The 24273-nt window shown below is 37.7% G+C and overlaps 2 protein-coding genes across 6 annotated transcripts; both read left to right on the top strand.

Moving 5' to 3' along the window:
* Positions 1-315: 315 nt before the first annotated feature.
* Positions 316-3307, top strand: LOC131301560 (pentatricopeptide repeat-containing protein At5g55740, chloroplastic). Its single transcript, XM_058327924.1, has one exon. The coding sequence runs from the start codon at positions 419-421 to the stop codon at positions 2963-2965; it is 2547 nt and encodes an 848-aa protein (XP_058183907.1). The 5' UTR covers positions 316-418; the 3' UTR covers positions 2966-3307.
* Positions 3308-4149: 842 nt separating this feature from the next.
* LOC131301568 (APO protein 1, chloroplastic) lies at positions 4150-12259 on the top strand. 5 transcript variants are annotated; one of them, XM_058327938.1, is made up of 5 exons: positions 4150-4405; positions 5791-5896; positions 6442-6515; positions 10215-10573; positions 10989-12259. In XM_058327938.1, exons 2-5 carry the CDS (start codon positions 5842-5844, stop codon positions 11824-11826), a joined length of 1326 nt encoding a protein of 441 aa, XP_058183921.1. In that variant the 5' UTR covers positions 4150-4405; positions 5791-5841; the 3' UTR covers positions 11827-12259. The 5 variants fall into 5 exon arrangements, with proteins under 5 accessions (XP_058183921.1, XP_058183934.1, XP_058183915.1 ...); XM_058327951.1 differs by having other exon boundaries at positions 10218-10573; XM_058327932.1 differs by having other exon boundaries at positions 5809-5896.
* Positions 12260-24273: the final 12014 nt, after the last annotated feature.

Below are 24273 nucleotides of genomic sequence, written 5' to 3' on the forward strand. Positions count from 1 at the left end.
ATTTGGGTAAAGAATTAACCGAGAAATCTAAGATGCACGTAAGCGGACCCGGGACCCTGCCGAGCGGCACCCCTGCCAAGCGGGTGCCGAGCGGCCAATCTGGCCGTTCATCTCGGAATCAACGGCCCAAATTGAAACATCTTTTTCCTTTTCCTTTCTTTTTTTTTTTTAAATCCGTTCGGTACCTTTACATCTGGGTCTTCCAAAACACTTTTGGACGGCCGAGATGTACTCAGTACCCTTGCTTGGCAGGATCTCTAGGTCCCACTTAAGCTGACCTAGACAACTTAAGAAAGGAAAAGGAAAAAACAAGGTGGACAATTTTCTTATCCCTCATACACTAAACAAGGTAGATTTCTGTTGAGGAAACCAGTTATGGCAACCACATATCTCCCCCTCTCTTCCATCCTCTTTATGTATGGCTTCTCTCCCAGTCAACACCTCACTAAACCCCCACATCCCTCACTTGAACTCCGCCAGATCCCATAAACTCACCCCAACCCATCTCGCAAACCTCTCAGAAAATGGAAAAACTTACCCAGCTCTACACAAATCTTATTTCAAACAGATATCTGCACTCTCCAAAGATGGCCGGATTCAAGAAGCCGCGGACCTGTTCACTGAAATGCAGTCCAAGAATTTCCAAATCGGACCCGAAATCTATGCTGAACTCCTTCAGGGTTGTGTCTACGAGCGTGACATCTTCATGGGTCAGCAGTTACACGCGTTGATTATCAAAAATGGTGAGTCTTTTGCAAGAAATGAGTATGTTGAGACAAAACTGGTGGTTTTCTATGCAAAATGCAGTCTTTTTGAGGCTACGGCCCGTTTGTTTTGCAGAATTAGGAAACAGAACGAGTTTTCTTGGGCTGCCATAATTGGGATGAATTGTAGAATGGGTTTTAGGGAAAGAGCATTGTTGGGTTTCTGTGAAATGCAAGAAAATGGTATTTTGGCTGATAATTTTGTTGTTCCTAACGTTTTGAAAGCGTGTGGCGCTCTCCAGTTGGTTGGATTTGGTAAGGGGGTTCATGGGTATGTGCTGAAGATGGGTTTTGCTGAGTGCGTATTTGTCGCAAGTAGTCTGGTGGATATGTATGGCAAATGTGGGGTTTTGGATGAAGCAAGGAAAAAGTTTGATAAAATGCCTGAAAGAAATGTCGTCGCTTGGAATTCGATGATTGCGAGTTACGTTCAAAATGGGATGAACGAGGAAGCCATTGAGGTCTTTCATGATATGAGAGTGGAAGGAATGGAACTGACTCATGTAACTGTGTCAAGCTTTCTTTCGGCTTCAGCTAATTTAAATGTTGTAGTAGAGGGTAAGCAAGGGCATGCTATAGCAATTGTAAATGGGTTTGGTTTAGATAACATTTTGGGAAGTTCCATTATAAATTTCTACGGCAAAGTTGGGTTGATAGAGGATGCTGAGTTAGTTTTTAGTAGGATGGTTGAGAAAGATGTAGTGACATGGAATTTGCTGATCTCCTCTTATGTGCAACATGGTTTGGTTGAGAAAGGACTCAATTTGTGCCGATGGATGAGACTGGAAAACTTTAGGTTTGATTCTGTGACTCTAGCATCAATAATTTCCACTTCAGCTAATACAACGGACATAAAACTTGGCCAAGCGGGCCATTGTTATTGCATTAGAAACAGCCTTGAATCTGATGTTGTAGTTGCAAGTAGCATTGTGAATATTTATGGCAAATGTGGAAAATTTATGTACGCAAGAAGAGTTTTTGACTCTACGAAAAAGAGAGATCTTGTGTTGTGGAATACATTATTGGCCGCTTATGCAGAAAAAGGTCTAAGTGGTGAAACCCTGAAGTTGTTTTATCAAATGCTGCTAGAGAGCGTTCCACCGAATGTGATATCATGGAATTCGGTAGTTCTGGGATTCATGAGAAGTGGAGATGTTGAAAAGGCCAAAGAGATGTTTTCACAAATGAAATCTCTTGGTTTCCAGCCTAATCTTGTTACTTGGACTACCCTAATTACTGGCATGGCTCAAAACGGCTTTGCTGACGAAGCGATTCTGTTTTTTCAACAAATGCTAAAAGAAGGAAACATACCAAATGCTGTAAGCATCGTTGGTGCTCTATCCGCTTGTTCAAACGCAGCATCATTGCATGTTGGACAAGCCATTCATGCCATCATTATTAGGTATAGCATGTTTTTGTCCATTCCACTTGCAACTGCTCTTGCGGATATGTATGGCAAATGTGGATGCATTGATCGAGCGAAGAAAATGTTTAATATGGTTTTAAGGAAGGAGCGTCCTTTGTACAACGCACTGATATCTGTCTACGCATTACATGGCCAAGCTGAAGAAGCCCTTGCACTGTTTAAACTTCTTCAGGAGGAAGAAATCGAACCAGACAACTTAACTTTCACTAGCATTTTGTCGGCGTGTAGCCACTCTGGCTTGTTAGAAAAAAGTTATGAGCTTTTTGGTGATATGATTTCAAAATACAAAGTAAAGCCAAGTATTGAGCATTATGGCTGTTTGGTTAGTCTTCTTTCTCGACATGGGAAGTTGGATGAAGCGCTTACTCTCATCCTCAGGATGCCATTTGACCCTGATGAACACATACTAACGTCACTGCTGGCCGCTTGTAGAGAAAACGAGGAGTTGGAAATCGGGGAACACGTATCCAATATGTTATTCAAATTAGAACCGGATCACTCGGGAAATTTTGTCGCGCTCTCAAACACATATGCAGCTGCAGGGAAGTGGGATGAAGTGTCGAGAGTGAGGGCTTTGATGAAAGAAAAGGGCATGACGAAGAATTCAGGGTGCAGTTGGATTCGAATCGGGGGAGAGCTCCATGTTTTTGTTGCTGGTGATGTATCCCACTTAAAAACAAAGGGAATTCATTCCATGTTAGCTCAGTTAGGAAAGGAAATGCAGTTAGTGCAGTATGTTCAAATGTTCAGGAACGATGAAATTTTGTACTGTTGAAGAAAATAAAATGGTGCTGAATTGCAACTGAAGTTGAGATAGATAGGACTTATCATTGGGGCTCTGTGTAGTTGAAGTCCCTTAGTTGATATGTGGCCCTCTGCTGGGTTTTCACAGAGGTAGAGCATCTTACCATTAACTTGTTTTTCAAGTGAAGAGAGAGAGAGAGAGAGAGAGAGAGAGAGAGAGAGGAATGTAAAGACTAAAGAGAAGTTGTTTGTATACTGTTTTGTAATCTTGTTACTTGTTATTGGATAAATCATGTGGTTTTTGTAACTGGGCTAGCTGTGTTCTTGAAAGAGTACTAATCCTTTTGAATACTAGAATTTCATGCTGAGCTAACTTTTTTTTTTCTAGATGTGTTTGTGGGATTGTACTACTGTGAAGTAAAAGACCAAAAAGAAGATAGTAACGTTCAATACTGCCCAAACAAAATTTAATAATGCCTCAAAGAAATTTGTAATGCACAATGGTTTCCTAGAATTGTTGCCAGCCATTAATTCCAATTCTGAATATTGGTCTCTCTCTCTCTCTCCCTCTCTCTCTCTCTCTCTGAGTTTGTATTTCCTGTTTGAATAGTACATCAGACCCATAATAAGTCTTAAATTTTTTCTCAAATTTGACTGAATGTCGTGTAAATTTTTTAGTTTGATACGACATACTCTTATGAGCAAACTATAATTGAGTAACGATTGGACTCCCACTTAATTTGAGTAAAGACTCAATCTTGATGAATGTTTGAATGAATGTTTGAGTGAGTGTGGATGGAATTTTGGTAGATCTTTTTCTAGTGAATTTAAAAATACGGACGGTCCCGATCGTTGAAGTGATTGGGAAAAAAAAATTTCTGGGCCGGATCCATTTAAAAGAATTCGAGAGGAGATCCATTTATAGCTCTCCAGAATAGGGCTATAAATGAACCGACCTGCTTGTGAGCAAGTCGTGACTCAACTCATTTAAGCTCGGCTTGACTCGTTTAGTAATCAAGCCGAACTCGAACTTGAGTTTTAGGCTCTTTTATAAAACAAGATGAGCTTGACACTAAAAAACTCGACTCGACTAGACTAGCAGAAGTTCAGCTCATTTGTATAGACTCAATTTGGTTAAAGACGCTCGTTAAGTAAATTAGACAAACTCGATTCGTTTACTTAAAATTTTAAGCTTGTTTAATACTCAAATGAGTTAAGCTCGAAGACTAAAACTCAGCTCGCAGAGACCCTTACCCGGGAAGAGAAAAATCTGGTGGTAGTTTTTCCTCCACTGTCTTCTCTCCCACAAACCAGCCCAACTTTTTTTTAAATCAAACAAAAAAGCACAGCTTGAACGAAGCACAGTAGCAAAAGCCAAAAAATCGTAACATTTTCTTCGCGAAAGATAAACAAGAACCAATTTCACCCCTCTTTCCTCTAATCGACAAGGTGGACGTGAATCCTTCTTCAAGTAAGCATTTCTTGATTTCCTCGATTTCTTTTGTGCTTCTTTTAACCTTTTTGTGATTTTTCGTAACGTTTTTCTATGATTTGCTTATCATATCTGTTTCGCCGTATTGATTGTTCATTTCCTACAATTCCAGTACATTTTGCCTATAATGAGTTTAACTGTTCAAATTCAACTATTTAAAGCTTGAATTGAACTACTTATGAACTAACCCGCCACCTGTCTGATGAAAACCCAAAATGGGTAGATTTTTTTTTTTTTTTTGATCCGCAAAATGGGTAGATTTGTTCGAGTGAAATTCATACATCTGTTTTGAAGTCTTTTGGCTTTTTGGGGTAATCGAGTATAATCAGGCTTTGTGAATTTTACAAGTCCAAGTAGGAGTCAGGTGAACCCAGTAGAGCAAGGAAACAATTGTGCTCGATGTGGAATGATTTTGTGTGGATAGAAATGAATGTTCCTTTGATGGTATTTTTAGGAGTTTTTTACGTCGGGAAGTTTTGAAGCCCCAACATGGCTGATGTGAATGCAAAAGTAGTACTCAAAAGCACAAACACTCAAACACACTGGATTTATGTGGTTCGCCCAATACGGGCTACATTCAGAGTCTCTACTGCTACAGCGATATGTGGGGTGGCCAGAATTCTATCAAAAGTCGCAATCGACATTTTGGATTGTGGAAGGGGATGCATTTGAGTTTTTTTTTGGGGTAAATCAGCTTGCAATATAAAAAAAGGCAAACCAAATATAGAGCCTACAAGGGGCATACCCCATGAGGAAAGAAAGAAAAGAAAGAAAAATATAAAACCTATGCTAAGCAGCTACAAGGTTCTAATAGATAATTACTCGACTGGGTGTTTCCGGCCCATCTAAGAAGAGGGAAAGGAAACAACCAGACAAAAATAACATACAGGGGGATAAACGAAAAGATTGTGCAACAGCATCTTAGGACCCATATAATGGGGCTCTTGAGGGATGCAACTGAGTTTTCCTATGCTGCAATAATATAACCAAGGTTCAATCATATGAAAAATTCCAACTTTTGATGTGAATGGTACCACGAGGCTCCACAATTTGTAACAGTTGGTGTGGCATGGATGGCTGTTGGTGGGAGCAAAATAGATGTACTGTGGGTGCTACTCATTCAGAGGGTCCAAGTAGTTTTACAGTTACTTTATTTCACTAGATCAGTGAAAACATGAAGGGTTAATCTTTTTCAGAATAGTTTTTATTTTTTAATCTTGTAGACTCATTGGAGCTTTATCTTAACTTAGGGTGTTGTCTTGTTTATATATCTTTTGTGCTATTAGGTGCACCAATTCTGATGCCTTCAAAATAATTTTTAACCGGTCAAAACTAGTTTTTGATAGTGGATGTTTCTTTTGCAGTTTGCTTTCTCTTGCAAGGAAGCTATAATCCATTGGACGCTCTTAAGGATTATGGTTCAGAAGTTTCCAGCTGCATCTTTAGCATCATGGAATGCATCTCAGAGGGGTCGGTACTTGTTATCTGCTTTTCACTACCATTACACCTTATGGGCCTGTTTATTTGACTGGACTCATAATGAAGGGGTATATAGCCTCTTAGGACAAGTAATCCCATTGGACTAATAGTGAATCAGAGATTTCCGCATTAATATATCTCCCAAGGTATGATATGTCCCTTATTTTTCTCAGATTTCATATCCAGTGGATACTTGCTCATGAACGCAAAAGTTTCAACCAGACATAGGATATGTGGTCCCCTTGGATTCAGAGTCCAAACTGGTACTCAAATCCGGGCAAACAAACAGGACCCTATGTTTACTTTGTGAAAGGGTACTAGTCTGCAGACTTAACATGAATGTGGATTGTATGACTTGGAAACTTGAAAGCAAATATTGACAATGATTTGGGCATTGTTGCCCAAGATGGCATATGCTAAACCAGCATGTTGTATGCATTGGCTTTTGTAAATAAACAAACAGGAAGCTTACAAGTTTCCAACTTTAGACACTATTTTTTTTCTCGAAACATAAGCAATTTCGTTTCCAATTTCAGGTGTTTTCCTTTGCATATTGGAGCATACCAGGCCTCAACTGGGAGCCTCTAGCTCATATTCTCCTCGGTTGAAGGTTTTCTCGCTCGTTCTTGTCGACTCTGCTTTATCAGTTTCTTTCTCTTTGCAAATTATGTTGAATAATTTCAGTTTCTTTTATTTTGCTAATTATTTTTGATAGTTCAGCTAGCTTACATGTGCAAAGCAAGTTTTAATATGTTTCTGCATCCACTTTAGGAGAACACTTTTCTTTGTTCTCTTCCCAATTACTGCAATTTTTCCTAGAGTGTGTTGTCTCAGATTTCATCATAGCCCTGATATTAGTTGTGCTACATCTGGAAGTTGATTTCTCCGCAACATTGCTATCGGTGCTGTATCGGGCTAGCCTAAAAGTATGACCTTGGTGAATGCTTCTATTTTCCATCAATAGGCCACTTTGCCTTTCTAAGTCCATTTGGTCAAATACTTGTCTGCATTTCCTTCTGCTGATATTGGGTCATGGCCACCAAACCTGTATAACTCCAGATTCTTCTTCCGGTTTCCACAATTTGAAATTAGGCCACCAGAACTATTTCACTCCAATTCTTACGAAATTGATATTAATGGTGCATCATGCACACTTGATCCAGTCATTCATCTCCGTCCTGTGTTTTTTATTTTCACAACTAACAGATTCCTTTGCTTCTTGTTTCGGTAAATAGCATGGTAAATCGATCTATCTTTTGGGCCTACAACTTTCTTTCGCAGTTCAAACTCTACCCATAGATCATTGTTCTCTATTTTGTAAATATCTGATACATCAGCATGCCTTATGATGGCTCTTCATTTACATCATCCGGCTTAGAGGTTATATAATCATATTAGACTTGTAACTGATCAATAGTTCTGATTTTCATTTGATGAGAGCAATATTTTTGTTGAAATAAGGTAGATTATACGTCTTAGCCTTGAATCTATATGATCCAAAAGTTTTTTGAGTAGATTATCTACAGTAATACCAATTGCATAGTGGAAAGTCTGTTAGTTTTTTTGAGTAGCCTGAGTTTGTTAACGGATACTACCAGTTGGGTTTCTTGGGACCTCAGTGAATGATGTGGGGCACTTAGAATGAGGTTCGAAGTACTGTCCAATCAAGTCCGTCCCAACACCTACCAAAGAGTTGAAGGTTAATGTTACTATGAAATAGCAAGGTCAGGGTTAGGGGTTGGGGGAGAAAGTTAAGCCAAGATAAATGTTAAGGAGTTCACTGGGAGAGAGACAATGGATAATCGACTTTGTAGCTTTTGGATGGTGAATCTGGGCGGAAAACCATATGTGGACCTTTTACCATTACTTATGTTTCTTGCAATAAAGTTGTGATATTGTCAAACATCCTGCGAGTGATATTGTTATTTTCATGAAAGATCAATAGGTAGTGAACAATGACTTTTCGTTGATGGGATAACACTTCTATCAGGCTGTTAATCTTGCTTTTTAAAGAATTTGTTTCTTCCAAACAGTTCCGTTGTGGGATTTAGGGAATCATGTTTAGGCTCTGTGGCGACTGCAGGAATTATCCAGTATGGGGTCATTCACAAGCTTAAATCTACTTGTCTGTAGAAGAAAATTTATATTACTGACAATTTCTCATATATTTCTAAGAAACCACAAAATTAAGGGTTAAGAACGGCTGTTGAAACAGAAAATCAAATTTTTGTGACTGATAAGCGTATTTACATGTGCGTATTATTCCTAATGAGCAGGTTAAGAAAATCCAAATATATGTGTATAAATGTGGATTTTTTTTCAGATATCTCATCCAATACATTAGAATTCTAAATCAATGCCAGATTTTAATAACACAAATTTAGTAACATGAACATATTCTTCCCCAAATGGAGAACCACAAACCACCATGCTTTGAATGAGTGGTAATTTGAAATCAACAGAGAAGTTTGGCAAATTGGGAAAAGCTTGAACTTTAGGGAAGGATTATCCCATGTTATTGGCTACTTGTCATGGGGTGATCTCCATTTGCTTATGGTGTCAACTGTTAACTAATCAAACAAAATTAGTGTAACAATAGGGGTGAGTATTTTGCCCATGGGGTCAGCCGACCCCACAGGAAGAAGTGTGGCGTCGCCTCCGTTTAGGCGAATGGTGCTAGTAGTTTTTAGAGCTGTTTTTTTGTGAACTGGCTTCTGCAAGTTTATTCTACATATTTTTACCTTTATAAGTTGATTTCTTGGACAATCGTTGAATTGCTGGATTTACCCTTTTTGGTAATGATAGTGTACCATATTTAGTAATTTGGTAATGATAGTGTACCATGTTTCTCGGGTATTACCATTCCCTGGTAGCATAGGTTCTGACTTCTGACAAGGCCAATTAGGTGACCACTTGTATGTCACTGTGGGGCCAATTAGGTGACCACTTGTATCTTTCTATGCTAAATAGGAAAATTAAGTAGCATATAGGAAAATTAACCTTCCATAAGCCTCCAGTCTCTTAATGTTCAAATCTCATTGGAAGCTTCGGTGCTCTCTTCTACATAGCAATCTGCTTTAATTTTTTATATTTCTTGATTTTTTACTGGGTTATCTAGTACTTCATACAAGGGTTATCCTTAAGATAAGACTGCACGTTGAAATTTAAAAAAACCGCGTTCATAATCCTCCCTATTTTTCCTCTCTGCCACTCACATCCCCATCCTTCCGTTTTTTGTGTAAAATCAATTGGAGACCAACAATTTGTAAAGGCCTAAAGCAATGTTAAGTCATTCATTTTGCATTTTCTGGTATGACTTCCTTTTTACTTGTGATACTTTGTCCGATTGGATTCCTGTGAATTTCTTTATGGGTGAAATTGTCTCTTCAATCACAACTAAAAAAGTTTATATGTGGAATACCCACAAAAATACGATGGTCATGTATCAATATCGTGAGAAAACTATGTAGTGATACCATTGCAATAGTAAGTTCTTGCAACTAATTTGATTACTTCCCCCTTTTTTTTCCCTGGGATTATAAATATCATATTTTTATTTCTTTTAAGAGTAATGCCTTGAAGGCAGTGTTACTTTAATTTGCCAATGTAATTTATAAGTTCTGTATGCTACAACTCAAAGTCAAAATATTATATAGTTCTTCCCCGTGGAATTCGAATATAAGACCTTCAATTTAACAGTTGGCGTTGATGATAACCTATGAAGCACCAACACTCCTAGAGGTGCAAAAAACGTATGGGACACGCCACTTGGTGTGTCCGTTAAATTTACTCGTATTTTTTGGGGGGGACACAGGAGAGACACATACAGGGACACGACAGGGGCTTAAAGAGTAGGTGTTTTAGGATAAACTTTTACCAACATACTAAAATTGAATACAATTGCTTATTACTCGAATTCTCATTTTAGTCATGTCCTGTGCATCGCACAATTTACCACTAGTATATATTCTTCAAGCTTAGTTCTTTAGATGGCTTTTGACCCCAGTATCACTCATGCCATTGGGAGTGCCTCTCCAGTGTGACAGGCCTGTTATAGGCTTTGTGAGTTCTTGAGTCCTTGGACCTAATATTCTTCAAATGTGTCCATGATGCATCAGCCTCAACGTGTAAATGTGTAATCAACATTCCGGATTATGGGGCACATGATGATGGCTTCGTCTAGATCTCAAACCTGCACTGTGCTATTTAGAATTTTCACAATGCATATAGCACTTTTTTTTTTGAACATGTCCTCTTTCATGTGATTTAATTACCACCATGAATACTTCAACATTTATTGTTCTATTAGCAGGTCAGGCAGGAAAATACTACAATTACAACAGGGATTCGCTGTTGTGGAGGTCAGAGACCTGCTAAAAAATTCAACTCCAATAAACAAGAAGCACGTCGTCAAAATGTGGATCTTCCTCTGATATTGCCCAAGGGAAAGAAGAAACCCTTTCCTATCCCCCTGGAAAAAATGCTGCAGGCTTCTAGGGCGGACAAGAAGCTAGCACAAAGAGGAATAGAAAAGCCCCTCAAGCCTCCAAAAAATGGACTACTTGTTCCTGATCTAATTCCTGTTGCTTATGAAGTACTGGATGCTTGGAAAGTTCTTATTCGAGGAGTTTCACAGCTCTTGCATGTTCTTCCGGTCCACGGATGTAGGTAAGTTGATTTTGGTGATCAGTACTTTAACAAGTTTTGCTGCTATGACGGGTATGTTGATTTGGTAATTGGTACCTTTGAAAAGGAAACCTTTTAGGAAATGCTTTGGAAAAATATTGAGCTGGAGCATAATGAAAATGTTAAACCAAAAAATGTAGGAGTATATAAGAATGCCTTTTTTTGGATATTTCTAATAGATAGCTGGAATTTGGATACGTTTAAGTGTGTGTATACTTATGTCATTTGAAGTTGCAATATTAGAATTTTGAGATTCCACTGTTGTCTTATTTCGGTATTGTAGGAAACATAATTGTCATTTTTGAAGGAAACGAAACCAAAATTTTTTCCTTGGCCGTACTCATTTGCATTTCTATTTAGCAAGTCAATTCAGTTAAATGTAGCCATTCCTGTGCAGCGAGTGCTCAGAAGTTCACGTTGCTCAAAGTGGTCATGACATTCAGGATTGCCTGGGCCAAAACAATGCAAGGCGCAGAAGCTTCCATTCATGGGTCAAAGGATCCATCAATGACATACTTGTCCCTATGGAGTCATACCATATGCATGATCCTTTTGGTCCTCGCATAAAACACGAGACTCGGTTTAGCTACGACAGAATTCCAGCAGTTGTGGAGCTATGCATCCAAGCAGGCGTTGAATTACCAGTTTACCCTTCACGACGTCGCACCAAGCCCATCCGGATGCTCGGAAGCAAAGTGATTGACCGAGGTGGATTTGCCGAGGAGCCCAAACTGTCTCACTCTGTGGATCCCACTTCACTGCTTGCAGATATTGACACGTATGGAGCATTAGAGCGATACCCAACTCCCACCGAGGAAGAAATGCCTCACATTGCGCAGGAAACCATTGGCGCATATGAGAAAGTCAAATGGGGTGTGACCAAGTTGATGAGGAAGTACACAGTGAAGGCCTGTGGATATTGTTCTGAGGTTCACGTGGGGCCGTGGGGTCACAATGCTAAGCTTTGTGGGGAATTCAAGCACCAATGGAGGGATGGAAAGCACGGTTGGCAGGATGCAACTGTGCATGAAGTGTTCCCACCAAATTATGTATGGCATGTTCAGGATCCAAAAGGGCCTCCATTGAGAAGTGCACTTAAGAGGTTCTACGGAAAGGCACCTGCTGTAGTTGAGTTGTGCATGCAGGCGGGTGCTCAAGTTCCTGATAGGTACAAGCCTTTGATGCGGCTTGATATTGTTGTTCCAGAAAGCGAAGAAGCTTTCTTAGTTGCGTAGCGATGTATATAAGGATGGCAAAAACTTTCTATCCGTGAAGCATTCTACTGGTCGTAATGTTGAATATTCCCAGAAGAAAAGATAAGAGATTCCAAATTAGAGACTGCACGGAAGACCGCTCAAATGCCGGTGGGTCTTTAGTGTGGTTCCCACCAGCCTTGTGTGAGAGTCAATGGTTTAGACGGTCAAAAAATTGGTGTAAATAGCATTGTTGGATCCTATAATTCAGAATTTGTGCAAGAGTTCTGGTTGATGACTGCATATACATGTCTGGTTTACTGTAGAATGCCGTATTTGCTGGATGTTATGTATGTTTATGGACCCTGTAGTTTCTTGATTTGCAATATACATCATGTTGATTTAACTATGGTTTTTAAGGGGTTTTCAACTCCCCTACCATAGTGAAAATAGTGTTTCTTTTTTTCTGGAAAAATTACGGATCTCTCTCTCTCTCTCTCTCTCTCTCTCTCTCAGTGATGCACAATGTCTTGTGGATGACTCTCCTCTAAAGATGTGAGGGAGAAGTTAGTTGCAGATTGGGCAGGAAGCATGTGTTGTTTCCCAGAAAGGGTAGTGATATCATGTGGTGGAAAGATGCTTTTGTTCACTTTATGAATCATGGCCACCACCGTGCAGTAGTGCACTGGTGCACTTTGATATCTGCACAAGCAAGGAACTAACAAAGAGGGTGCCAAATTATCACCAGATAGATGTGGTTCCATGAGGCCTACTGAAAAGCACAAATGTGAGGTTTATGGAGTACCTTTAGAAAGTGAGTTGCTTTATCTGGCATAAAGTTCAAATAGTGTGGATGAGGGGAGTGACTCCTACAGGTAAGAGTCCCAGAGCAAATCCGAAACAATGATGGTTTTGAACTATTCCGTCCAGTTCAACTTAAGAACAGGAGATTACCCAAGTCCAATTTACAAACGGATAATTTCTCGAGTTATGGATAGGTTTTGCTTCTATTTCTTTCAATCTTTTTGCAAAAATCAGTAGAACTAGTCTTAGATTAGGCAAAGACATGAAGTTGATCTTATAACTATGAGAAAACCTCGACCTAGACATGGAGCAATTGTCATGAAACATCAAACCCAAATGGCAGTATAATTTGGGATATCCTTCTCACAAGTGATCAGAATTGGACTCTCGTTTACAGTGCGGCCATGCGATTTAAGATTGCAATTGAGAAGATCAGGAAAAAAAAAAAAAAACGGTAAATAAGGTGGTTGCAGAGGTGTAAAAGAATGTTATGTTAGGACAGAAGCATGATTTTAACATTAAGACATATAAACACACATACATATAAAATAGAAATGTAGAACACCATAAATTGAAGAAGATGACCTTGTATACTTTTAAAACACTACTATGATCTTATTGCACTACGGGACTTAGGAATTTGCTCCTATTTAAAGTACCTTTCAAAACTTGCTTCTATCAACTCTTGTGCAATTAGCCTCTGGTTCATATAGCCACCCCCAACCCCGCGCCACCCCCCCCCCCCCCCGGCGGATGGTCGAATTAGTCCACAAGAATTAATTATTTTTTTAAGAAGATACAAGAATCAATTGAGGTGCGTAAAGTGATTCGGATATCTAAGTTATAAGAAAAAACAATTACAGTAAGTAGCAAATTTTTGGAAACTGAATTATCTCAAATTCTTTAGGAAGAAGCTCTGTTTGGTAAAAAGTTTGGGAAAGTTCGTCCTTGTTTTGATTGAAAATGTGGAATTATCTCAATCGCTTGCGAGATTGAGCGCTGCTAAATGCGGCTGCCCTCTAGTCCCTATCTGAAAGACATTGTTATGGTTCGATATCTGAACTTAGAAGGAAAGAAATATGTTTTCTAAGCTGCACTCAAATGGCAGAGTATAATTTGCACTCTTCATTTCTGGTGTACCAAAAAAAATAAAAAATTTCGCACTCACTTCTCTGTGTGGAGGATGGGATGTGCACCAAAAGAAGAGATGAAAAAAGTAGTGTCACAGTGAGCATTGGACTTCGGGTTGGGAAGGTGCACAACATCGTGCTGCACACCTCTGAGCCTGTCGGATCGTGCATTTGACGGTTCGAATCTCATCTCGGCAACCAACGATCGAAAACCGTTCATTGCCGAGATGAGATTCCAACCGTCGAATATACGATCTGACAGCTCAAAGGTGCACAGCAACATCCCCCAATTCGTGAGCAATTTGCTTGAGTGACATCTTCACATATACAAGTGGGTTTAATTTGTAGTAACTTTTTATTAACATGACATCATTACTTACAGCATTGGACGGTTCAAATTTCGATGGTCTCCTCCGGTCTAAAACATGGACCGAAGAGAATCCACTTCTAATTAATAAACAAACGGTGAAATTTAATGAAATTGATTTTAATAGAAAGTATTCACTCAGTACACACCCTCATTTCAAATTTTCGTGGCTCATTTTACGTTTTTTTTGGGCTCATTTAATAATTTTTCGCAGCTTGTTTCATTTTTGGGTGTATGTACACCCTTTTTGATTTTTTTGACCTATACATGCCCATACACCAATTTTTAAAGGTGTTTACACACCTTTTTTTTTTATAAATGCAAATTCTCTCCTCTCTCATTTTTATTCATATAAAATTAAAAAGATTCCCTTATCATGCGTAGAAAAATATATATATCCCATAAAATTCTATAAAATGTGCGCTAGGCAAAAAAAGAGTGCTAATTAATTTTTCACTTTCTAAACCCTACAATTGAAGATTGATATTAGATGAACAACAAAAGATGACAACGACGTGGGAAATCCTTTTGGCTTATTAAAGAGAATAAAGTTGTCACATGCACTAGACGACCCATGCAGTGGTATGTGATGCCAAAAGTTAGTTGGACCTTAGGGGAAAATATATATATTTTTGAGGGTGAAAAATATGATAGGACAGTTAAAAGGAAGATTTTTTTGGAAAAGAAAAGTGCTTTATGGAATTCATGCTTATTAAAAAGAAGAACCCTAAGAATCATCACATAGGGTTCCTATATACTCTTTCAAATTACCAACGAAAAGGTAACATTGTTAGGTCCAGTCTGCTAAGATTCTTATTTTTTAAGTATTTATTTTTCGTTTTACGAAACAGTTAAAAAGAAGATTTTGGAAAAGAAAAGTGCTTTAGGAATTCATGCTTATTAAAAAGAAGAGCCCTAGGAATCCTCACATAGGGTTCCTTTGGAATCCCCAAGCAAAGTACGCAAAGGCACTCACACTAATGCAAAATGCAAAATATAAAAATTTTATTCATTGATTCCTATATACTCTTTCGAATTAGAACGAAAAGGTAACATTGTTACTGAAATTACTATATAGAGCTCCCTTGTGATTTGAAGATAAATAGTATAAAAATATAAACAAACTAAAAAGACTAAAATATGGACCAATTAAACAATTGCACTAGATAAATGCATGAATAGGTACACGTTTAACTCACAAAGAAGATAAAACGTGTTCTGATCGTGCATTTATCGATATGATATAAAGATGAATTTTGGCGTGATTATATTTTCAACATGACCTATAAATTGAACGTTTTCGATCACTAAATGATGGAGCCCATATGTTAATGTGGCATATTGGTTGTAAGTTAAGGGGTAAAAGCGAGACTGTGGGTAGACTTTTCCCTAGAATGACCAAAGTAAAATATGATGAAAATGTAGAAGCCACTGGCGTAATTAATGTGGGGAAATGATTTTCACACTCACCTTTTATTTAGGGCGCCGCTATTCGCAGCGCTTTATTTTCTCCCATAGCCCCGTTAAAAATTTTCAATTATACTACAGTTAGTTATCGAAATTGAGATATATTTTCAACATCCAATTACCGAAATATAATATTTTTTTCAACAGCTATTTACCGAAAATGTATGTTCGGTAGTTGTTTATTGAGAGTTGAACATATTTTCGACATGTAGTTACTGAAATATAATCTTGTTTTCAACAGCTATTTACCGAAATGTTATTTATGATTTTCAACAACTATTTACCGAAATGTAGTGAGCTATGGAAGAAAATAAAGGGCTGCGAATAGCAGCGCCCTTTATCTATTGATGTTCTCTTTTTGTCTTTTTATTCATGTAAAATTACTAAATCACCCTTATCTTTCGAGGTGCTTTTTCCCTACAAATGGCAAGTTGGTACTCTCACGTGAATAAAAAAAAAGAAAAAAAGAAGTGCCAATAAATAAACGAGAGTGATGTTTTAGGCCAAAACTAAAACAGTAAAACTGGACCCGAGTGATGGTACTCCTAACATTTTTCTTTCTTCTGCTAGAGTTGTGAAGAGTGTCGGTATGGGATCGATGAGATTGTCGGTGAGCTTGATGTTTTAGGCCAAAACTAAAACAGTAAAACTGGACCCGCCTAGTACCTTTGAGGAACGAAAGAGCATCTGCTCTACCATGCACGCAATGTTCTCTACCTACAGTGCAAAAAAAGTCAATTGCAGAACTACCGTGACGGCTGAACATCGACAGGAACCATACGCAGCTCTGACATTTGACTGTCTGATCAATTTATCACTTGACTTAATTTTTTCATTTGATTTAGATGTGTTAGCTGTCTCCCGGTGTGTCATAGGTCTTTGTGAAGTCGTATTAGTTGCACACACTATAAGTCGTAATATTCTCTTATATCAATGCATTTCTAACGTGTTTTCAAAAAGAAAAGGAACTGCTTCCTCATTAGTAAAGGTGTCTACGTAGACCTTCCAAAAGGTCAAACTCACCGCATTAAACCCATACATTCTCCCAACGGTTAGGTTTTAAGGTTATGGTTCGTGGCTAGCCAAGGCTACATTAATGCCCCCTTTATTAGTTAGATGATCATTAGTCGGTTGTGGTACTACTGGAGATGGGTAGTTAGAGAAATGGGACGATTTATTTCTGTGATCTCTTCTTTGATCGATGCAAAAAACATGCATGATTCGGCATTCTCGAAGTACAAAGTGACGTTGCATATGTGGAACACCCAACTGTTTATGTAGCGATAATTATCCGTAAGGACTTTACCATTCGCTTTTGTTAGGTGATTGGTAGACAAGAAGTGAGTCATATTGTGTGGTGGCGATCGTTGATTTTCACGGCCAACCCTAGAACAAGGTCCAAGAGACCACAGCCTTGGGCCTTTAATTTTTTGGTCTAAAATAGGGCTCCCAAATCCATTCCTGTGTACCTTGCGGCAACTTTTGATTATCCAACTTTTCATAATAACAAATTATCATAACACTTTCTACGTAGAAATGCAAGAATACTTGTTCAACAGTTTATTATCTAAAATTTTACCTCAACGATTCGTTTAACTTTTTTTTAACAAGTTAAAACTACGTAAAAAAAAAATTATAAAAGAAATAATGCCATTTAAATGTATATACATTCTAACAGTTTGGTTTTAAATATAATACTACAAAAAAATATTGGTCTCCCGGTGCGTTATAGGTCTTTGTAAAATCGTATTAGTTGCACACACAATATGCTGTAATATTTTCTTATATCAATGCATTTCTAACATGTTTTCAAAAAGAAAAGGAATTGCTTCCTCATTAGTAAAGCCCTACGTAGACCTTCAAAAGGTCAAACTCACCGCATTAAACCCATATATGCTCCCAACGGTTAGGTTTTAAGGTTATGGTTCGTGGCTAGCCTAGGCTACATTAATGCCCCCTTATTAGTTACAAGAATGCTATATACACTACACATTTTCACTACATCATCCCCTTATTAGGTAGGACTATTTCTGCGGTAAGTCTATGGGTACAGCAGATTGGTACAGATTTTGTATACAGATTTTTCGTGAGGCTTACTACTGGTCACATACAAATGATTTGAACCGATCATTAAATGTAAAACATTTTTTCAAGGGCTTCTGCAAAAATTCAGCTCAATCCGATACTTATAAGTGTTCAATTCAATCATCTAATTTTTCATTTAAATTTCAGGATATGAAAAAGTTAGATGATTGGATCGAGCATCTATAAGTATCGAATTTTTGCGAGGGCCCTTAAAAAAATATTTTACATTTAGTGAACGGCTCGGATCATTTGTGTGGGACTCGTAGTGGACCCCACGAAAAATCTGTGCACAAAATCTATATCAATCTGCTGTACTCATAGACTTACTGCTATTTCCGTGATCTCTTCTTTGATCGGTGCAAAAAACATCCATTATTCATCGTTCTCGAAGTATAAAGTGACGTTGCATATGTGGAACACTTAACCGTTTACGTAGCGACAATTATCCCAAAGAACTTTACCATTTGTTTTTGTTGGGTGATTGGTAGATAAGAAATAAGTGACCCATATTGAATGATGATCGTTGAATGTGAGGGCCGACCCTAGGGCAAGGTCCAAGAGGCCACGGTCTTGGGCCTCCAATTTTTTTGGTCCGAAATAGGGCCCCCAAATCCACTCCTTTGTACCAGTGGCAAGGCGCTTGTGACAACTTTTAATTATCCAACTTTTCACAATAACAAATTATTATAATAACACTTTCTACGTAGAAATGCAAGAATACTTGTTCAACAGTTTTATTATCTAAAATTTTACCTCAATGATTCGTTTAACTTTTTATTTAACAAGTTAAAATTACGTAAAAAAATTTTAAAAAAACAATGCCATTTAAATGTATACATTCCAACAGTTTCGTTTTAAATATAATACAACAAAAAATATGGGCGCCGTGCTCCGACTTTGCCTAGGGTTAGATTATTACAAAATAATGTCACATAGTACTCTAGGAACACCCAATAAAAGGGAGACTATTATATGAGTCCAGACCAAAAGTGAATTGATAGGTTCGCTTTCGGTGGACCAATGACCAAACCACGTAAACATGCTTTGCCCAAAAGACAGCACGTGCCTGGATTGCCATTGCCAAGAAGCTTTTTCATTGGATTCATACTCATTTCGGGGGGGTAATTCTGTCATTCTGATATCAGAATCCAACATGCATGGTTGGCTTTAATAGAGAAATTGTGCTCCTAGTTAGCAAGGAGAAAAAAGACCAATGTTCACACTGGATTGGGAGATGCCCGAGCGGTCCTCGACAATCAATGGCTTGGATTTGGATCGAGCAATAGACGGTTCATTTATATGCGCTCACATTTAATCCGAGTCATCCGTGCAGAAATGAACGGCCGGACGCTGCTCGGCACCGCTGCCAACATCACTCATCTCACATACACGCGAGGACCACATACATAATTTTGAAATCCATACAAGATAGGATCCGCACATATGTGGGAGGGGTGTGATTAATGGGTGTATACTTATAAAATGACATGCATACCCAAAAAAATGAACAAAAAATTTAGGACAGTCAGAGTGAGTAATATTTTTGGAAGTACAATAAGAGTATACTGTATCATTTAATGGATAATTTTACCACATAAAAATGTCCCATGGGCCATGGCACACAATTGCGGATATCTCAAATAGTGTTGTACAACAAAATTGTAAGTAATTCATTGTCTTGAAATTCATGGCATTTACAGAGGTTGTGAATTCAAAGTTCATACATACTGATTTTTGAATGACTAATCTGCGTCGGCCGCCGCTCGTTGGCGCAATCCGGACAGCGGTTTACTCACCAGGTTTATGCTCGTTAGAGCAACTTTACCAGCTACTTCAAAGTAGCTTTGTCGCCATTTTACCTCACCAAAAGGGAAAATGTACCCGAACAGCAGAGTAGCTAAAGGGGGAGGCAATTTTCCTCCATCTACAGTTCTGAGCCAAAAATGGCTCACAACTATTCATAAGCAATCTACTACAATCATTCTACTACCACAAACAAACACACACCCAAATACACATCCACCCTTATAATTAGGGTGGAGCCCGCACACACTACACATTTAGTATGTGTGGGCCCCACCCTTATTGTGAGGGTGGGTGTGTGTTTGGGTGTGTGTTTGTTTGTGGTAGTAGAATTTTCCATCTACTTTTTTATTGTTCCCTCTTTTTCTCTCTCTCACTCTCTCTCTCTGACTCTCCCACTCACTCTCTCTCTCTCTCTCTCTCTATTAATATTTTAATAAAAAATAGGTAAAATAGATTGTATTAGTGTAGTGTTAAAAAAATATAAGTAGGTAAAATGAAAAATATACACTGTTCAAGAGGTTTTTTAGACAATGACTAATAAACTTGCTCTTAGGTAGCATTTATGGGGGGCCAGCAACTAGTTCGACCGGTATAGACTCGTCTGAAAGGAACTTGTTTTGTTGAGATTTGTGTTTTGCATTTCGGTGTTATTGGGTCGCTTGGGTACGTTTGGGTTTTGTTTGGCTTTAGGTAGGGAAGAGTATGAAAAAATCTATATAAAAAAAATGAAAAATCATATCAAGCGCCTACACATATCAAAATAAGCTAATTTTTCATAAGTTCATCCAAATCATTCATGGAGGATTCAGAATAGGTCCTGCGTGCTCGCGCTTTGATGCCCCTCGGTATTAATTTTGTCGGAACGTATAGGCGGGTTCGTGAATTGAGTAGTACTGGACAATATCTAACTCAGAGAGAGAGAGAGAGAAAGGGGTCTGTGATGATGACCCACGAGGGTGATGCCCCCACCCCCAGAGGAGCGTGGATCAAGGGCTGACACATACATGTCATCCATCCATCATCTGCCCTGGGGCTTCGTACTCCTCCTGAGTGAGGGAGTCAACACTCAACAACAAGACTCGCTCTTCTCGTCGCTGTCCTCTTCTCCGCTCCCGATCAGTTGTGTCAGAAGACTCTCTCAGGCGAAGCTGGCCAGCCTGTTTTCCATCTACGTCCCCTATTCCTTTTCAATTTCTTCATCGGTTTGGGTATTGTCAGTCTACTGAGCTGACGATAAACACACTAGAAGATAAATAAAATATATATTTTTATGCACTTTTACACCATTTAATGCACATGCATACATTTACTATTATCAGCCTATTAGAATGATTTTAAAATTTTTCTTTCTTCATTCATTACCAAATAAAGAAAAAAAGAAGAGAGAGAGAGAATTGATTTTAGCACTTTCCAACTTGATAACCACTAAGGGGTATGCCAAAATCAACATTCTTGAAAATAATGAAACAATATGGAAAATTAGTAACTTCACGTTTAAGGATTTTGGATTGGGAAATGCTAGGTACCCGGAAATAATTACCCGGAAGTGACCCAGAATCTGTCGTGTAGTGCCAAGAAGTATAGGTGGGTTCCTCCCATTAACCCAAAGCCAAACAAACTCTTTTCTCTCTCCAGTCTCCCCCCTGCCTCCGCGAACTCTCCTCTCTCTCTCTCTCTCTCTCTCTCTCTCAGCGGCTTACTGGGGTAGCTTTAATTTGTCTTACCTCTATCCCCTCTATCTAATCCTTGAAAGAGGCGGGGGATTGTTTTTTTTTGCAATTGGAAAGTTGGTGGCCAGATTTGGTTAAGATGTGGGTTTGATTGGTTTTAAATTGCCCAACAACCGGGCTAATTTTGAGTAGTCCTACTTTATTTTGAGTTGTCAGATGTTTGGCACCGGAGGTTAGGGCTTGGAACCGTGTGAAACTGTAATCAACGCGGAAACCGATGAGTCAAATAATCTCCTCCATCTCAGAACCATTTCTTCACTGTAACAAATCCCTAATCCCCAATTTATCTTCTCAAACATCTATATCTGTTATATATGTTCACAAGTGTGCCTTGTGCATACAGGTTGACCTAATTGATTGGAGTTATTTCTTCCTCTCTTGAATCTCTGTGTTTCCTCTTTATTTGGATTAGACCCAGAAAGAACAATGGAAAAAGCATCATTGTTTCTCTCTCTAAAATGCCTAAAGCCCTCCATAATTATGTATTCATTTGAGACTTTACATTAAAAAAGTAAACTGTAAATTGCTGGTGGAAGTGCTGTTAGAAAATCGCTGGTGGAACCGTGGAAGAAAAGGGATGTGTGTGTGTGTGAGAGAGAGAGAGAGAGAGAGAGAGAGAGCAGGGTTCGTGGAGGCAGGGGATGGAAGGTGGAGACCGGAGAGAGAAAAGAGTTTGTTTAAAGTTTGTTTGGCTTTGAGTTTATGGGAGGGACCCACCTACACTTCTTGGTACTCCACGACAAATTCTGGGTCACTTTCGGGTTATTATTTCCGGGTACCTAGCATTTCCTTTTTGGATTTTAAATTCTAATCATTGTTTTATTTCTCTTTAATCATTATTTTCATTTTCTCTCTATCTCTCTCCAATCATTATTCCTCTTTTTAATTATTACTCTGTTTCTCTTCATACTCATTATCTACAAATCCAAAATTCAAAATACCAAGACGAACTGGGTCTAAGGGTAAGTATGTTTTGCACCAAGGGTAAGTATGTTTTGCACTTTAAATACAGCACAAGACATAGTGTTAAAATTTCCAAAATATCAATATGTTCATTCAATAGAAATTACTAATGATTTGTAACTCAAACTATAAACTCAAATATTTGACTATCATCGTCAGTAAAAGAAATAAAAAAAAAAAAAACTTTTTTAAAGTCTCTTGGTTTTGTTCCAAATTCACCTGAATGTAAAAATTTAATTCACTTATTACTCCTAGTTTTAGATGTACCAATAGACGTAAAATTTGAGCTATTAATGCTAGCGAATAGTGTATATTTTACTGTTCATCATTTTCAACACTGCACTAATACTATTAATTTTATCTAAAATAATTGAAAAGGCTTTTTACTTATGCTGGCGTACATGCTCTTAGATCATGTTAGATAGCTCCTACTTATTTGCTAGTAGTAATATTATTTTGGTATTTAATCTTCCTCCTCAAATGAACAAGAGAATTAAACCGGCCCTAAATACTCAACCGGTCACTCAAATCAAAATGACAAGCATATACTTTATTAAATACTACTACTCCTACAAGTAAATAAAGGCAGTTGATTTTGTCACTCTCCTGTTTGCTAACGCCACTCTTTTTCTTTGTTTTTATTAGATGAAATTACTAAAACACACTTTCACTTTATTTGGCATCATAAAGTGCAAAGGTGTTTGAGTAAATTCACTTAATAAAAATAAAAAGGAAAGTGACGTTAACAAATAAGAAAACAACAAAATCAGCTGACAAAATAAAAATGTCCTAAAAAAATCAGCACAAGATAAGAGAATTCAACCGGCCCTACGCCATAGCTCACTCATCTCCAAAGGGACCACATGACACGGACCTAGCATGTGCAAAAAAACAAAAACCTCTGAGAAATTTTTTTATTTATTTTTTGATCCGCAACCTCTGAGAATTTCATTACCAGTACTTTTCTTCTCTTCTCTTTTGAAACCTTCCCTTTGCCCTTTGCATTTCCATTTCCAATTTGAGCTAGGTTTTTCAACTCAAATTTATCCTTAATCTTGGTACACTGATATATCGTTAAAAATTGATTAAATTACTCTACCCGTGACAAAATTGGTTTCATTTTACTTCATTGAAAGTTTGAAACAGTTAAACGGTTCGTAGAGGTTTGAAAAGGGAAATGATAATGATATAACTGTTTTTGTTTATGCCAAAAATTTCTAGTGTTTGAAAACATAGTACACCTTGCACATGATACATAAGTTTTATATAATACGGAATTGGCACAAACAAAAAACAGTTGACATTACCAATACCCTTCGGAGGAAAAACAAGGGAATTGATTTCTACACTCTATTTTTTGATATCCACACTTCTTTTTGTCTTTTAGCAAAATAAAATACATACACTTTTAATACCAAAATCCAAAAAGGGAGTGTGGTTATCAAAAGAGGGAGTGTAGAAAACAATTCCAAAAATAAAATCCAAATACCAAAACGAACAGGCTCTAAATGTGACACAAATAACTTTGCCGTTTCTTGAGGAATTTAGCCAAGTCTTCTTTAAGTCATTTTTTAAGGCTTGTAAGATTACTCCTTCCGTCACATTTTATTTGTTCATTATTATTTCTTTTGTCTCTTTTATGTCTATTATGTAAATCTTTCAATCTATAATATTTTTCAAAATTTCAACTTTGTATTATAAAATAAATTAAAATCTGATGTATCAAATAAAATTCATATTACATATTTTTAAAGATTCATATTAAAAGATATACGCAATAAACACACAAAAAATACTCTCGTCGTCCCGATTTAATAGTCACCCGTTCTATTCTAATCAAATAAAAAACTAGTACGTATATCTTAAAATTGGTAATAGATTTTATATTCAATATAAATATTATTTAATATATCTCAATTAATTCTATAATACAATGCATTTAAAATGATAAAATATTATAATTACAAGATATAATCAATTAAAAAATAAAACGAATTCTCAAAAGAGACTACTTAAATTGAAACGGAGGGAGTAATGAGCAAACAAAATGAGATGGAGAGAGTATCAATTCACCGATATATCACCACACATTGGAAACGCTCCTATAGTTCGAACGAAAAGTCAATCATAAGAACTA

This window comes from Rhododendron vialii, chromosome 1a (genome assembly GCF_030253575.1).
Source record: "Rhododendron vialii isolate Sample 1 chromosome 1a, ASM3025357v1".
Lineage (NCBI taxonomy): Eukaryota > Viridiplantae > Streptophyta > Magnoliopsida > Ericales > Ericaceae > Rhododendron > Rhododendron vialii.